Raw genomic sequence first — 17,308 nt, forward strand, 5'->3', positions numbered from 1 at the left:
ACCGTGCATACGTCACGTCACCCAGGCTGGAGAACTGGAAGGCGGAGGAGTGGGGAGACCGCGTGACCGTGGTGTCGTGCGACATGCGCGAGTGGCTGGCGCCCGAGAAGGCCGACATCATTGTGAGCGAGCTGCTGGGCTCCTTCGGCGACAACGAACTCCCCCGAGTGCCTGGATGGGGCGCAGCGCTTCCTCTCGGGTAGAGAGTCCTGGCGTACACGTACACACGAGCACGTACACGCACGCACGTACACACACACACTTGCACGTACACGCACGCACGTATACACACACACTAGCACGTACACACGTACACACACGCACGTACACACGTACGTACACACACACGTACACAACACACATACACGCACGTACGTACACACGCACGTACACGCACGCACGTACACACAACACACAACCGCCATTCACCACTAAGTAGCGGTGACATCACCACGACGCTTGTGCACCTTGAGGCCACGTGAAGTGTCGAACGCCCGCTGGCAGGAGGTCACGGGGCAGACCCAGCAGGTGCCACGGGTCGACTGACCGAGATGACCGAGATGACTGGCTGATGCACCACCTGTGCCCCCTACTGTACCAACTTGCTGTGCTTTAGACACCCGGCGCTCCGCTCGTTGTTGTGAGCGTCGCTCCTCCGCCCTCCATTGTTGTTGGAGGGCGACTACCTCCAACACGCACGTACACACGCACATACACGCAAGCACGTACACACACGCACATACACGCACATACACGCACGCACGTACACACGCACATACACGCACGTACACGCAAGCACGTACACACACACACGGGTGTCACTTCACGCGCCGCCACCCGGCCCATGACCGCATGACCTTGCCTGAAGAGCGCGTTCCAGACGGCCGCAGAAGCGCAGAGGAAAGCGCCGCGCGATGAGGCGATGGCTGAGCCAAAAGCTGCTGCTGCTGCTGCTGCTGCGAGGATGAGCACCGGAGTCTGCGTGATGACGGTTTACGTTTCTTGCTGACAAAATGAGCGATGGCACAATGGGGATATAACAATAAAAATATAACAATAGAAATATAACAATAAAAATATAACAAAAGTATAACACGCCGCTGCTGTGTCCCCTCAGAGGACGGCATCAGCATCCCGCGTGAGTACACCTCCTACATCTCTCCCATCTCCTCGTCCAAGCTCTACAACGAGGTGCGCGCCTGCCGCGAAAAGGACAAAGATCCAGAGGTGAGGCCGCTATCCCACTCGCATTCACTCATTCACTCGCTCATTCACTCAATTATCCACTCATTCACTCACTCATTCAAACACGCTTATGTGTGTGTGCGGTGACACTTGTGTGTGTGTGCGCCGTGACACTAGTGTGTGCCGTGACGCTTGTGTGTGTGTGCGCCGTGTTTGCCCAGGCCCACTTGGAGATGCCCTACGTGGTGCGCCTTCACAACTACCACGAGCTGGCCAGCCACAGCCCTGCTTCACGTTCGTGCATCCCAACTCAGGTGAGCTGCCGGACGTCGCCTGTTGGAAAAAGAGCTTCACGGCTCGTCGGGTTCCCCGGTACCAACGAACATTCGCCCAAAAGGTCTGTTGAGGCTTCACGGGGGTCCTGTGACTTTGTGTTGTGAACAGAGCCCGGGAAGGACAACAGCCGCTACAAAAGCCCTGGAGTTCCCCATCAGCACAGACACGGTGCTGCACGGCTTCGCGGGATACTTTGAGACGGTGCTGTACAAGGACGTGACGCTAAGTACGTGTGCTGGCGACATCGCACACACGTGCGGTAGCGCTGCGCGAGCCGTTCCCACCCATCCCGGGACACGCACCACAGTGTCGAGATGTTAACTCCCTCGTCGATCCCGAAACCTGACCCTTGCTGTATTACACACTTTCTGATTCTGTACATTATAAACGTGCGTTTAGAGTGTTTGACTGCTGCTATACATTTCCACGTCATAAGCCACCTCGATCGCGACCCTGACGCTTGCTGCTGTATATTGCAGTCTGCGTCTCTCTCACTCATTATCACGGTGGCTGGGAGATGTTAACTACCTCGCCTGGTGTACAGGAGGTCGTGGGTTCGATCCCGACCCTGACGCCTGATGCTGTATATTTGGAGTTTGAGTGTCTCTCTCCCCGTGGTTGCGTGGATTTTCTTTGAGTGCTACGGTTTTCCTTCCACATTTAGAATCAACAACACGCGTTCAGGGTATTCTGCTGCCATCACTTCCACACGATGATCAGCCGCCACTTCATCGAGCTATCGCTTGTAATAGCCGGGTCGCTTTACTGAAAAAGAGCTACATAGCTCGGTGGGCCTCACGCCCGGGAAAATAACAAAAAACATGTTTAGCTTTAGCTTATCGCCCTGGCCACGATACATCGTGCGTGCGTCGTTGGTGGGTGTCGCTGCCCAGCCGTGGTGGCGCTGTTGGCCGACTGTTGCAGAGGTTCCGCTGTTCGAATCCAGCCAGCGGCCGCACCACCCGGGTTGAGGGGGGGGGGGAGGTTTGTTTCGATACAAACTCGATAGTGGTACTTTGGTGTCTATCAAGTTCTGACCGATGGAGCCCCTTCTCGCCCCCGCTGCCTGGCGACTTTTGGCAACTCGATTGAACGCGGGGCGTACGACAGACGTGACGCTCGATGAACCGACTGTGCGCTCATATCAGGGTGCGCTTATGTCCAAAACAGGAGGTGACGGTGTAACAGACGGTGGGGGCGGCGTTTTGTTTTGCAGGCATTCATTCCCGAGACCCACTCTCCCTGCATGTTCTCCTGGTTTCCCATTCTCTTCCCCATCAAGGTAAGCCAAGTATGAACCCCCGCGGCAATTACAACGCGAGCCTCTCAAATGTTTACGCCCAGCAAGGCCCTACGAGCCCCACGCCATGCTGCTTCGCCCAGGGAGAGCCTCCCCCACCGAGTCTCAGGAGGCTCCTGGTCGGCTCTTGCCACGGCAGCTGTGTGTGTGTGGTGCTGTGTGTGTGTGTGTGGTGCTGTGTCTGTGTAGTGCTGCTGTGTGTGGTGCTGTGTGTGTGTGTAGCTGTGTGTGTGTGTCTGTGTGTGGGGAGCGGTGGTGTAGCGGTTCGCGCACTGCGCTACGAACCTGGCGACCCGAGTTCGATTGCCACTCGCGGCCAACATCAGTGACGATTATTTGAACCGGTCCTGGGCCTCCCCTAAATCGACTCGGCCTCAAATGAGTACCTGGTGCGGTGTGTAGTAAACATCGCCACTGGGGAGACAAAGGCGGCCGGGTGTGGTGCTGGCCACCCACCCCCTCGTGTGCCGTGCCGGCCTTCATAGACGCTCGCTTAACCGCAGTAATTTAAGGCCTTGAGAACAACAGCGACCGCACCCAACGTGCTCGCTGTACACCGTGACCCCTGACCCGCCCGTTGTATTCCGTCAACGCGCCGTCTCGCCCCCCCCCTCCCCAACCCCCCCCCAGCACCCCATGCCCGTGCGGAGCGGCGACACGGTGTGCCTCCGCTTCTGGCGCTGCTGCAACCAGCAGAAGGTGTGGTACGAGTGGGCCATCACGTCCCCGATGACGTCCGTCTTGCACAACCCCGCGGGACGCTCCTCCACCATCGGCCTGTGAACCACGCGGAGAGAGAGAGGAGAGAGGAGAGAGAGAGGGGGGAGAGAGGGGAGAGAGAGGGGGAGAGAGAAGGGAGAGGCATTTGCGCACGCGGCGTCCCATTTCCGCCTCCGTCGTCGTCGTTGCGCTCGTTACCCAGGAAAGCCTCGCCGAGTCTCGCGTGCGGACTCTTGGTCTTTCTTTTTCAGGAGGGTTTCTGCCAAGTTTTCGAAGTAGCAAGGTGGGGGGGGGGAGCACGACCGGCTTTGCCACGCGTTGTTCACGTTGAGTCCATTGCGGTGGGGGTTTGGGGGGGGTTGGGGAGTTTCAGTTGTAGCAAAGTCGGACCGCGACGCCGGCGCCACAGTTGCCTGCTCTTGCGAATGGCCGTCACGGCATCTTTATGACGTCCGCCGTGAGAAGCGCACAGGCGCGTGGCTGGTATTTCTCGGGACTGATGCGCACCGCAGTATTAACCGGGGCGGCCGCTCGAACCGCGAACCTCCGTGCGACGAAGAGCAGCGGAACACCGCTACCCCGCCGCCGCTGGGTCGCGTCACCGCTTCACCGCGTCACCGCCACCCCCCCCCCCCACCACCCCCACTGTTGGTAAATTAATTAGCGACGGAAGTATTCGACGCTAAAGCGTGAAGCGTTTATTTTTTCGCTCCTTTTTTTTAGTCCAGCGATGATCGCGTGTGGGGCCGAGAGCCACCTCTCACGTGTGACGATGACGACCACCGCCGACCAATGACATAAGCGTGTCCCGCCCTAACGAGGCGAGATATGGCGAGTCCAAGTGAAGACGCATTCCAGATAATTATAATAAAGAGATGAGGTGGTAATGTTATTCGAGATGGTGCGCTGAGGAAGACACAACATTTATAATGGTCATGTGTACGAAAAGATTTGCTGCAATCACCGATTGGCTGCCAATTAATGTGGGAGGAGGAATTTCATGAATCACTCCAACATCCGTTAACTAAGAGTGTCTACATATTTCACCACTTTAGTTGCTCAGACTAAGGTCCGTATTCATAGTCACAGCCTGGCTCAGGCCTGGCTCCTTTGGCTGCTATAAATTTTCACGTGATGATGATAAGCCACTTCGTAGAGCTGTCATTTGTGGTGGCCAGGTTGCTTTTGAAAAAAATAGCCACATAGATCAGTGGGGCCTTACCTGGTAAAGTAGAAAAGTTTTGAAAACTTTGGCCGCCTCCGAATACGGTCCATGCCCAGTTTAAGATTTATTTGAGCCCAGCCACGGCTTAGCGTGTGCGTGTCTGTGTGCGTGTGTGCGTGTCTGTGTGCGTGTCCGTGTGCGCTCACTACTTCAAGTTCGCGTGCTTCTTGGACGACGGCGTTGATGCGGTAGGCGCGTGACGAATTTGCCGATTCTGTCAACGACGGTGGATCGTTTATATCGTGGCATCGCGCCGCGATGGCAGTGGACTCGGAATTTGGAGAACAGAAACGTTTCAAAATAATGATTCTTACTGTCAATCGCAAGCCTGAATCATCACGATTTGTCAACGAGGGCTCCCCCTCCCCACCCCCGCGCTCCTCACGTCACTCATTTTACCGTACTTCACCACGCCAGTCAACGCAGCTCGGCGAAGCGGCAGCCAGTGCAGGTCCGGTTCTGATTCCACTCCGCCACCGACGCCGACCCGCGTCGCCGCGAACGTCGCCTTGCGCGGTGCTTGCCAAGCATTTTGGACCACTCCTCTCCCACGTCCCCGTGGCTCCGGTGGTCTCCACCTCGTTTGCCAGCTCACGAAGCGGCGCGCTAAGCTCGTTCACACCGACATCGGGGGGAACGGCGCCGTCGTTTTGAACAAACGTGTTGTTTGCATTGTTCACGTTCCAAGACTGTGTCCTATGCATGGTCCCTCACCCCCGTCCGCCTCACCCCACACGAACGCCATGGCTCGCTGATGGTGACTGCCCACCCACCCCCTGTGATGTTTTGTATCGAATTGGAAGCTTGCGTTGGGGAAAAATAAAAACAAAAGTTACTTCTTAATCCGAACTGCGGTGAAAACATTGCGAGGTTTGTAAACGCATCCACTTGTTGCGGTGATCATTTACTGTTAAACGAGAGCACTCGTTAAATACGTAGGCTTTCGCGACCAATATCCATAATACAGGTTTTTTTTGGTTTAGATCGCGTTAATGTATTGTCGTTAAACCCGCAACCACCCGACAGCCAAATTAGTAAGGTTTGTTACGTAAACAAATCTGATGAAGCTAGTTGTAATTACTGGCGAAACATCATACTCAGATTGTAAATGTTGTGGCTTGGCTCTCCAACACACTGGTGTGCTGTACTAGTGACGAATTGGCATGTTCTGTTTGTGACAAACCTTACTAATCGGACTGTGGATTTAAAAGTATACAATAGGCCACGTGTAGTAAAATGTATAATGCTAATTAGTAAATGGGCCAGATGGCTCAGCCCATGGGCCTTCTCTGGTAGATAAAATAAGTACCGGCTTTGTGGCGACGTCCTATGGATATGCCTGAATGTGAAATCGCCACCGCAGGCTCAGGGTTGTGTAAACGAGAGATGGGGACTGCCGACACAACATTCAGAGAAATGTAAAATCAGAGCAACTGAAAACACGACTGCCATCGTGTCTCCACACAACAACAACAAAGAGTACTCACGGAAGATTGTTAAGGGCAGTATTCTATAATCTTGCATCCAACTATGACCAATATAAACGATAAACTTATTGTACCACGTTTTAGGCCCCACTGAGCTATGTACAGAAGCGGCCTGGTCATCACAAATAATTAAAGCTCAACAAATTGGTGGCTTATCATCATCACGTGGACATTTATAGTAGCAGCCAAATGCTCTAAATGCGTGATGTTGATTCTAAATGTGGAGGGGAAAACGCGGAGGGAACCCGGAGAAAACTCCATGTGACCACGGGGAGAGTGAGACACCGCAAACTCCAAATATACGGCAGGCTCTGGGTCAGGATTTAACCCACGACCTCCTGTATACCAGGCGAGGTAGTTAACATCTCCCAGCCGCGTGATGATGAGAGATGCGCAGACTGCAATATACAGCAGCAAGCGTCAGGATCGAGGTGGCTTATCACGTGCAAATGTATAACAGCAGTCAAACACTCTAAACACACGTTTATAATGTACAGAATCAGAATGTGCGTAATGACATGACGACACCTGCTGGCTGGGCAAGGGAAGCACGGGTACGGTTAGATAACATGCAGTCGGAGAAAGAGGTATCTGGGGCAAAGGTAATAGGTGTGGTTGACCGAGATGCTCCGGGAAACTGCTCGAAGGTTCCACAAGAGGGCGTAGCTGGAGGCGGAGTTTAGCCACGTGGCCTAGCCACACCTGGGGAGATATCAGGGCGGGCGAACCGGGACTCGGAGTTCGTGTGTGGAGTCTTGGGTCGGCCTCTGTGGAGGAGGAGGCTCGTGAAGGACGCTGCTACTGCTGGGCAGTTGGAGGCAGTCGCCCTCCTGCAACAACGGAGGGCGGAGGAGCGACGCTCACAACAAACGAGCGGAGCGCCGGACGGATAAAATGCAGCAAGTTGGCGCAGTAGGGGGCACAACAGCTGGTGGTGCATCTGCCGGTCATCTCATCGGCCAACCCATGTCTGCCTGCAGCGTGCACCTAGCCCTGGCACAGGCGCCGTGGTGACGCCACCGCCATCTGGTGGCGAGCGGCAGGCGGCATTGTGAGGCGCCTTGCCTGCTCGTCCATTCGTGAGAACCTCCACCACGGTCTTGACTTCATGGTCGCTTTCAAACTCGACACTGTCGTTAATAAGAGTGCGGCTTTAACAGGAAACGACACATTATAGGCGACGTTTCGGGTACACGGGCAAGGGCATGGAGACGGCTTCCCATTGGCCGGAGAGCTGGTCACGTGGGTAGCAGGCGCCGGTGTGCGTGCGGTAATTTATTCATAAGAATCGATTCTAAATTTTCCATTGTTTAGATCGATTCCAAAGCGCTTTCACAGACCGTTCGATTCCCCAGTGTCAACGCAGCGCGTTCGCGATTCACGCGAATCGATCCACGGGATTACCCCCCCCCCTCCCCCCCTCATCCGTGTGCAAAAAAATTGGCGCCAAAGTTGGAGGGAGGTGAGGAGGGGTCAGAGTGGCGGCCTCCACGAGGCGCGGAGCGACTCAACGCCGCCTCGGACGGCGGTGCTGACGACGGCTGCCCTGGTGCTGACGACGGCTGCCGTGGTGCTGACGACGGCTGCCGTGGTGCTGACGACGGCTGCCGTGGTAGGCGACGATCTCTGCTGCTGCTGTAGGAGCCGCCGGCTCAGATTTGTTTCGCTCTGGCAGGGTTGGGAGCGGTGGCGCCGGCTCGCTGCTGAGGGAGGGTCCTCATCCAGCAGTGAATCGATAATGGCCGATGATGCTTCTTCGTTCGTGCAGAGCAACAACCACAATGTGGCATTCTATTTACAAACTAAAGTATATTTTTATTTGACCAGGTAAGGCCTCCGTGAGACGGAGGTTAAGGCCCGCCTTGCCTGAGTAGCTCTTGTTCAGCAGCGACCTGGCGTTCACAAACTATAACATAACAAGATGGGCTTATCGTCGTCATATAAACATTTATAGCAGCGACCAAATACTCCAAACTCGTGGTGATGTTGACTTTAAATGTGGAGGGGAAACCCGGAGGGACGTGTAGATAAATCCACGCGACCACGGAGAGAGAGGAAACACGCGAACTACAAATATACAGCAGCAGGCATCAGGGTCGGGATCTAACCCACGACCTCTGTAGACCAGGCGAGGTAGTTAACATCTCCTAGCCACCGTGATGATGATGAGAGAGAGACACGAAAACTACAAATATACAGCAGCAGGTAACAGGGTCGGGATCTAACCCACGACCTCCTGCACACCAGGCGAGGTAGTAACATCTCCTAGCCACCGTGATGATGATGATGAGAGAGAGACACGAAAACTACAAATATACAGCAGCAGCAGGCGTCAGGGTCGGGATCTAACTCGCGACCTCCTGTACACCAGGCGAGGTAGTCAACATCTCGACACATTGAGGTGGTCAAGCCAGACATTTGCGTCAGGAGCAGCGGAGTGTATCATCAGCATCATCATCGTCGCTCTGATGTCTGCTTCGTATTTGTGGCTCGGGGCATTGCGTCGCTGGACGTTGCACGGCCTCTGCTCTGGATGACCACAGTCGCACCGCTGCTACTGGAGGGGTTAGAACTTTAAATCTGAGCCCCAGGGTATCCGACTCTACTGCTGCGATGGCGGATGCGGTTCAGGGGTGCATCGTGAGCTTAGTGGAAGATAAAAAAAACCAGGGATTTTCTGCGTTGGGTTTATCACACCAGGGCGGTGTTTGCGAGTTCTTGTGAACTCCATTCAGCTCTCCAAACTGCACCGGGGGTTGAACTCCCACGGTTGAAGTTGTGAAGCGCATGGGCCCCCTCCATGGCTTGGCGTGTGGGCCCCCTCCATGGCTTGGCGTGTGGGCCCTCTCCATGGCTTGGCGTGTGGGCCCTCTCCATGGCTTGGAGTGGAGGTCCTCTCCATGGCTTGGTGTGTGGGTTCTCCATGGCTTGGCGTGTGGGCCCTCTCCATGGCTTGGCGTGTGGGCCCTCTCCATGGCTTGGCGTGTGGGCCCTCCATGTCTTTGCGTGTGGGCCCTCTCCATGGCTTGGTGTGTGGGTCCTCCATGGCTTGGTGTGTGGGTCCTCCATGGCTTGGTGTGTGGGCCCCCTCCATGGCTTGGTGTGTGGGTCCTCTCCATGGCTTGGCGTGTGGGCCCTCTCCATGACTTGGCGTGTGGGCCCTCTCCATGGCTTGGAGTGGAGGTCCTCTCCATGGCTTGGCGTGTGGGCCCTCCATGGCTTTGCGTGGTTTCCAGCGATGGCGAGAGACGTTCTTGAGGTACTGGTGAATGGGAAGGCGACTGCGTTCCTTTAACTGCTGCTTAATACTGTATCGTGAGAATAGCTTAATAACACTCTTATATTGGTCATGACGTGTCCATTTATCTATTTATATACTTTTGATTTAAAGCTTTCGTGACTGCAGGGATTCATATTATTGGTTCTTTCGGTAAAGTCACGTAGAAGGGAAATAATACAAATATAAAACAAGAAAATGCTTTGGATTTCACACCTGATGATGATTGCTTGTGTTGCACTCGAAACGTCGTAAATTGTATTGTTTTATATTTTTATTATTACCCTTCTACGTGACTTTACTAAAAGAACCAAGAATATTTATATTCTGTGTATACATTTGTTTCTGTTGTAAGCCATTGTGGTTACCGCAGAAAATGCGACCACGATGGGGGGTGGGTAGGCGGCCTAACTCTGCATTATTTTGCAGGAACCATCATCAGCAGTTCCCAAAGAACTGCACCGTTGCCCCTCGTGTTTTCTTAGGTCACGGTCAATATCAATTGAGCAAAAGTGACTGACAGTGATAGTGGGCAGGTTCTGTTGTCATTAGGATGCATCAGCACGGTTTTGTTTAAATTTAGCATCATACCTAAGCCAACCGTGCTAATTGGTAGTGCGGGGCAACTAACTAACACAAAAAAACTCTTCTAAAGAATTGAGTTTTCAATCCAGATTTAAAGGTGCATAGCTCCGGTGGCTTCCTAATATCGGAAGAGCGTTCCAGGTGGCCGCAGAAGCGCATCTGAAAGCGCACGAGGATGAACGGAGTTCACGTGATGGTGGTTTATGCTCTTTGATGAGATCAGCGAGGTACTGTGTTGTGGTTCGTTTTGTGGCAGGGGCTTTGTCTGCGACCTTCTTTACAAACTGCTGATGTTTTTTGCGCTATGCACAAAGGCCGAGTGCTTTTTGTACAGGTCTCTGAGTGTGGCTTTGAAATGTACGGTTGTCTGGCCTGCATTATGATTCTGGTATGACGATAGATTGTTCTCTCCAGATTTGATCTTCACAGGAAATATTGGGAGGAGGCCCTATGACGTCATTGTGTGCAAGAATCACAATCCAAAGAATTGTTTTTAATTTGAAAAAATTGCACCACAAATTGCTCAAAGGGGAGTACACTACACATACCAATTATTACCGCTCCTACACTAGGGCTGAACAATTAATCGATTTCAAATCGAAATCGCTATTTGAAACAATGCGATTAGCAAATTGCAAAGGCCGCGATTTTTGGCAATTTAAAAAGTCTTATTACTTTCTTATTGGAATATTATTATAACTTTATTTAACTTAATTGTTCTATGTTTGTTCTATTTCAATTAAAACATTTTAATAAATACATGTTGGAAGCAATTAATATCTTTTAAGTTCTCATCCTTAGAATAGAAAGAGCAGTTCATATTGTGATGGTATCATGTGGGAATGCTCCATCACATGTTTTAAATCTATTACACAGTGAATATTGAACTGAAGCTTGACTTAAAAATTTATCGCAAATCAAATTGCAATATCTGTCAGAAAAATCGCAATTAGATATTTTCCCCAAATCGTTCAGCCCTACCCTACATCGTCCACTGCAAACACCTGGCAGGACTCTCCTGACATGTAGCCGGTAGACTCAGTGAGGCTTTAAAAAAAAAATGTGACTTTCATTGTAATTTGTGTTTTTCATCATCAGCTCTGCCAATGCCGCTGAGTTACAATGGGAAGCAAACTCAGCCCCGAGTACCAACCTTCAAACTGACCTGAACCCTGCCAATAGCCCCACCACCGCCCACACTAAGCCATGCCTCACCTCCGATTAGCACGATCATACCCCCTATTAGCACGCTTGGCTATCGTACGCCGCGAAATAAGTTCAGCATACACGTCCACTCTTCACCATTTCTCTGCGTTTCAGTGTTGGTGCCCGGAGCACTGGTACCCAGTGGGGTAGCTGCGCACAGTGTTTCCCGGCGAGTGAGCGGGGACGCTGATCGGACCCCGAGCGAGAGGCGGGCAGCGTCGGTGTCGGCATGAATGAGTCCTGCGTGAGGGGGGCCACCCCTGCCCGGCCTGGCACGAGCGTGCCCCCCGGGCACGTGCTCATCAGCGAGAAGTGGAGGGGAACGCAGGTGGCACAGGCGCTATCCGGTGCGTGGTCATGATGAGCGTTGCGATATGAACCATTTCCGATGACGTATGTGTACACGTATATCATCTTTTGATTCCATTCCGATGATATATGCGTACGTCATCGGAATGGAATCGGAAGAAAAAAATTTAAACTTTATTGGTACGAGGCATCCACAAGACCATGCGGGAGGATGTGTGGCACAGTTTGGATCCAGCTATCACAGCACGGTCGTGTCGCTACGGTTTTCTGCAATGAGCAGTGTCTTTAAAAAGGGCGCTGCGTGTTTCTAAATAAAATTAACGTTAACCGCTTGCACCTTCCGAGATTAAGCGGTGAACGGGATACCCACCCTGCAACTTGCAGACGTCTTGGAATGGGTTAAAATGCCGACCCATAAATTAAAATAAATAGTACATTATTTTTAAACTGTTTTCCCCAATTATATCCCGATTGTGCTGTTTATGTCGCATCATTAGACGAATAATCTATTTTAAACTTAAAGAGCAGTTCAAACCTTTGTGTGAGAGGACAGCCCGTGGAAGCGGATGTCAAAGAGCTACCTCTGAGATCACTTCTTCAAGTAGCCAGTTTCTACAAAGTATGGAGGGCAACACTTTCCCACCCACTCCGCCACTGAGAGTGATGATCGTCGGATGACATTCAAACTGATGTTGTTCACTCTTGGCTGTATATCACCCTCTGTGCAGAACCAAATTTCATGTCGCTTTATTTGTGCAGCCACTGTTGGTGAACTGGGCCGAGACCATCACCTCGTTATACCCGAGGGCCCTGTGCTCCAGGCTTGACGGCATCTTAACGTTCACATCCTGACCGTTTGGCGTTTGCGTACAAACACCTGGGTTGTGCTTTGTGTCTGCGTGCAGGAAAGGTGCGACTTGTGTTCGAGGAGGCGATGGGCCTCACGGACTTCCAGCTCTCGGACCGCACCTGCCTCCTGTTCATCACAGAGAGCGACCAGGTCACCGGCTCCGACTACAAGCGCAGGCTCGTGCGCTTCCGAAAGGTGAGATCGTGCCGGCATTCGGCCGACAGCATAAACCTTCCTGCCTTGAGAATCATATTTATTTAGACTGCAGGGGGAATGCGATGAGCTATAAAGCTCTTTTGTCACAGATGTCCAGTAGGGGCACGGGGTCTGAACGTTACAACAGTACAAAAACACGACACCAGCGCAAAGTACCTGGTGCAATGTGTCAACATCGTCGCGAGGGAGGCATGACAGCCGGGCGTTGTGCTGTCCATCCACCCCTCGTGTGCCACAGTGCCAGCCTTCATGGGTGCTGCTGCTCGCTACTAACAGCAGCTTGCCCCAGCAGTCCGCTTAAGGCTACACGGGTGGGGGGGGATCTTTGTCTTTCACGTGAGACAGAAGAGCGCCGCTAACTCCCTGGTGCTGGTGGAGCTGACGCCGCTGAGCGAGCAGTACTTTGCCGACGTGCAGGCCTTCGTGGTGCTCGACCTGGGCATGGCCATCGTCCCGGTGAGCGGCCAGGCCGAAGCAGCGCTCGTCGTCGCCCACCTGGTGAGCAGGAGCCGTGCGCATCGCGCTGGGCCGGCCGCGCGTCCAGAGACTCTAGTCACCGTGGGGGCGGTGGGGTAACTTATCTTAAGGTCGAGTTGAATCTCACTTTTAACTCATAGTTGGCTTTCGAGACCAATATTATCCAGAGTTTTTTTGGGTTAGATTGAACCATACCTCTGGCCTTCGTACCTGATTAGCTCACAAGTGACGACATCACATTTATCCCTCTATTTAAGAACGAAGCAGGAGGATTTCTCCACACATCTGGCTGCCGTCTGATGATACTGGTAGTAATTACTGGCGAAACGTCGTACTCAAATTGTAAATCTTGTGGGTTTAACCCTCCAACACACCGGTGTGCTGTACTAGTAACGAATTGGCATGTTTTGTTTACGTGATACACCTTGCTAACGTGACAAACCTTGCTAATTGCCTGTGTTGGGTGGTGGCGGGTTTAATGACATTCATATTTACGCTAGCCCGGCTGAATATCCTGAGACTGAGGTCATGGGTAGGGGGGTGGGACGGCGGTTGCAGCAACATAACTCAAGGTCAAGTTGATTGTGTGTCACTGTGGTGAGAACTGGAGTTGTGTAGGCACCTCATTTTTGCAACACGAACATTCATAGGCAAGGACATTCTTAACCCTGGCGCACGGGGCCTTGATGGCAAGGAGCCCTACCTCTCTCCTCACGTCCGGGGCTATCGAATAAATATCAAGTGCGGCTGTGTTAAAGAAAAGCTGACGTTCTCCCTACGGCCATGGGTATGCTCGCCGTTTGGTCCTCAGGTGGCCGAGGAAGGCAAGAGTCCCGGGACTAACCCCTTCTCCCCCTCGCGGGGCGCGCCGGGCTCTGGCGACGCCGCCGTTCTCGACTGCGTCACGCACATCCCGGGCATCGGGCGCGTGAAGGCTCTGGCGCTACTGGAGCGCTTCCCAAGCCTGCACGCGCTGTCCACCGCCTCCGATGAGCAGCTCGCCGTCGCGGTCGGCCGAGGGGCTGCCGCCAGCGTCCGGGCGTTCTTCACGCAGCGCACGGGGCCCTGATGGCAGGGAGGGCCTCTCACGGTACTACAAGTATTTGCCACGTCGAGCAGTGATCAAAACTCCCCTCGCCCCTCCATCGCTTCCTGTCCCTCCCCTAACCTTTCATGATCGCTAAAAACCACTCTATCACTGTCACTCAATCCTTGTAGCACGTAACTGCTAATTCCCGCTGGTTATTTGCCACTTCGAGCAGTGACCAAACCTCCCCTTCCTGTCCCTCCCCTAACCTTTCTCATGAAAGGTTAGGGGAGGGGCACACTATCACTCAATCCTTGTAGCACGTCACTGCTAACTAAATCATTGCATATTGTTTTGTAAGCTATGTCAAATGCCTTGAGTGAAGGTGCGTTCGATACATGTAATTACATTTTGGTCCGACACTCTTTTGTTGATGGGGTTGTCAATTTACAGCTTCAAATGTAACTAAGTGCCCAAAAATGAAAGGACCGTGTATAAAGTTTTTTTATTTACCTCTCGTGCATTAAATCGAATCATCAATTATTTTTGATTCACGTAATGGGTCTAGGTGTCTCCACTACAGTTACAGAAAAATACATACACATTCAAAATAATATTAAAGTGTATAGAATAATTACAGCACATAGATGAAATGGACTATTATAGTTGTGTTATATACTTAAGTAATATGACAGTAGAATTCTAACAGCATGGAGCCACAGAGAACACAATTCACAAAACGATAATTTTATTTTTCAGGTTTGAGAGTATTTACAAACATGAGGTGGTTTGACGCTGGCTCTCTTCTCTCCGTGTGTCCCTCAGTCTGGACACTGGGGGGGTGAGAAGACACAAGAGACCCCTCAACCCTTCACATGTTCACCTGAAGATTCTCAGATGAAAATCTTCCCCTCGTGGCAGCGCCTATTCTTGTGCAGTGAAGGTACCCCAGCAGAAGCCACAGAAGTTGGAAAAGTCCACAGTCAAGTGGCCTCCCACTTGGAAGCTCCCTTGGCCACGCCGGCAGAGCAGAGGTCGCAACCGGGTACCCGATACCCGTACCCTACCAGATACCCGGCTACCCGTTTCCAGCCGGTAGAGGTCGCAAACGGGTTTTGATTCCTTACCCGCATCCGTACCTGGCCGCGCCAAGGTTGCAAATGGCTACCCGTACTTGGCCGGGTACAGGTAGCCGGGTATCGGGTACCCGGTTGCGACCTCTGCCGGCCGGGTACGGGTAGGCCGTGAGTCACTGGTGAGTAACCGTTTGTCACTCATTTCGGGTAGGGTACGGGTAGGGAAACGGGTACCCTTACCCGAGTGGGTACGGGTCCGGGTACCCATTTGCGACCCTGGTGCGGCCGGGTAAGGAATCAAACCCCGTTTGCGACCTCTGTGGCGGAGCAAGCCCTCTGCACCCCGCCTCTTCCTTCACCACTCCTGCCCCGCGCAGCCTGGGCACGCTTCGCGTGGGACGAGCCAAGGGGCAGCCCTTAATGCCAAACAGCAGCTCTGGCTCTCTTCCGCGCTCGGGTCGTCGAGGCGGCTACCGTCGTCGCCGAGAGCCGCGGCCTCCCAGAATGCGGCCGGGTGCGCCAGCGGGGAGAAGCGAGGTGGGGGCCGCCCAGGCACCAGCAGCAGCAGCTGCTCAGATTCAAGCGGGGGCTGCTCAGCCGTCAGGAGGAGGCCGGTGTCGTGGAGGAGGTGGTGCTTCGGGTGACGGGGACTCGGATCCTTGAGCGCGCAGGGCCTTAGGCAAGCGAGACCTGGGGCACAGTGAGGGGGGTGGCATCAGCACTGCGTGTGCCTGGGCACTTCGCTGAATCGTCATCCAATGCAAGTACTCTCGTCAAGTCGCCATCGTCGTCAACTTCCTACGGTCGCTATGGCCATGCATGGAGAGATCGCACAGAGGAGCATGACGCACCTGGAAACATGGTGCTACCCAGGGACATCGCCGTGACCTTAAGAAAAGTGGACTTGGACAGGACACGTTTCAAGACAGGCGCGTTATCAGTATTTATCATATCAGTAGATCTATGATGTTGCGAAGAGGTATTTTGGTCATTGTCATGAAGCTGCCTCACCACTATGAACTGTGCCCACTCATCCCTTTATAATCCCCACTCACCACTACCTACTCACCCCACTTACCACTACCTAATCACCCCACTCACCACTACCTACTCTCACCACTCATCACTTGATAATCCCCACTCACCACTACCTACTCTCAACACTCACCACTACCTACTCTCACTCACCACTACCTACTCTCAACACTCACCACTACCTACTCTCAACACTCATCCCTTGATAATCCCCACTCACCACTACCTACTCACCACTACCTACTCTCACTCACCACTACCTACTCACCCCACTCACCACTACCTACTCACCCCACTCACCACTACCTACTCACCCCACTCACCACTACCTACTCACCCCACTCACCACTCATCCATTGATAATCCCCACTCACCACTACCTACTCTCAAAACTCACCACTACCTACTCACCCCACTCACCACTACCTACTCACCCCACTCACCACTACCTACTCACCCCACTCACCACTCATCCCTTGATAATCCCCACTCACCACTACCTACTCTCAAAACTCACCACTACCTACTCACCACTACCTACTCTCAACACTCATTCCTGGATAATCCCCACCCACCACTACCTACTCACCCAACTCACCACTACCTACTCACCCCACTCACCACTACCTACTCACCCCACTCACCACTACCTACTCACCCCACTCACCACTACCTACTCACCCCACTCACCACTACCTACTCACCCCACTCACCACTACCTACTCACCCAACTCACCACTACCTACTCTCACTCACCACTACCTACTCTCACTCACCACTACCTACTCTCACTCACCACTACCTACTCACTCACCCAACTCACCACTACCTACTCACCCAACTCACCACTACCTACTCACCGCTACCTACTCTCAACACTCATTCCTTGATAATCCCCACTCACCACTACATACTCACCCCACTCACCACTACCTACTCTCACTCACCACTACCTACTCACCCCACTCACCACTACCTACTCTCACTCATTCCTTGA

The 17,308-nt window shown here is 53.0% G+C and overlaps 1 protein-coding gene and 1 pseudogene across 7 annotated transcripts; both read left to right on the forward strand.

Moving 5' to 3' along the window:
- The window catches only part of LOC133357825 (protein arginine N-methyltransferase 5-like), a 4,285-nt pseudogene extending 636 nt beyond the window's left edge, over positions 1-3,649 (forward strand).
- Positions 3,650-7,703: 4,054 nt separating this feature from the next.
- LOC133358058 (Fanconi anemia core complex-associated protein 24-like) lies at positions 7,704-15,264 on the forward strand. Of its 7 annotated transcripts, XR_009757023.1 has the most exons (7): positions 7,704-7,865; positions 11,436-11,668; positions 12,536-12,675; positions 13,042-13,194; positions 13,985-14,263; positions 15,026-15,082; positions 15,116-15,264. XR_009757023.1 is itself a non-coding variant. In XM_061576333.1 (6 exons), the coding sequence occupies exons 2-5, from the start codon at positions 11,551-11,553 to the stop codon at positions 14,240-14,242; spliced, it is 669 nt and encodes a 222-aa protein (XP_061432317.1). In that variant the 5' UTR covers positions 7,704-7,865; positions 11,436-11,550; the 3' UTR covers positions 14,243-14,263; positions 15,026-15,264. The 7 variants fall into 7 exon arrangements, 6 of the variants coding, with proteins under 6 accessions (XP_061432317.1, XP_061432322.1, XP_061432321.1 ...); XM_061576333.1 differs by having other exon boundaries at positions 15,026-15,264; XM_061576338.1 differs by having other exon boundaries at positions 14,108-14,263; positions 15,026-15,264.
- Positions 15,265-17,308: the final 2,044 nt, after the last annotated feature.

Source organism: Lethenteron reissneri, chromosome 60 (genome assembly GCF_015708825.2).
Source record: "Lethenteron reissneri isolate LAM-NWPU_2019-01 chromosome 60, ASM1570882v1, whole genome shotgun sequence".
NCBI lineage: Eukaryota > Metazoa > Chordata > Hyperoartia > Petromyzontiformes > Petromyzontidae > Lethenteron > Lethenteron reissneri.

What these genes read in the sequence shown, in the direction of transcription:
- LOC133358058 (XM_061576333.1), top strand. Translation starts at nt 11,551, where the DNA reads ATGAATGAGTCCTGCGTGAGGGGGGCCACCCCTGCCCGGCCTGGCACG. An exon ending in GGTGGCACAGGCGCTATCCG is followed by an intron (nt 11,669 to 12,535) that starts GTGCGTGGTCAT and finishes GTCTGCGTGCAG; the next exon opens with GAAAGGTGCGACTTGTGTTC. An exon ending in CGCTCGTCGTCGCCCACCTG is followed by an intron (nt 13,195 to 13,984) that starts GTGAGCAGGAGC and finishes TTTGGTCCTCAG; the next exon opens with GTGGCCGAGGAAGGCAAGAG.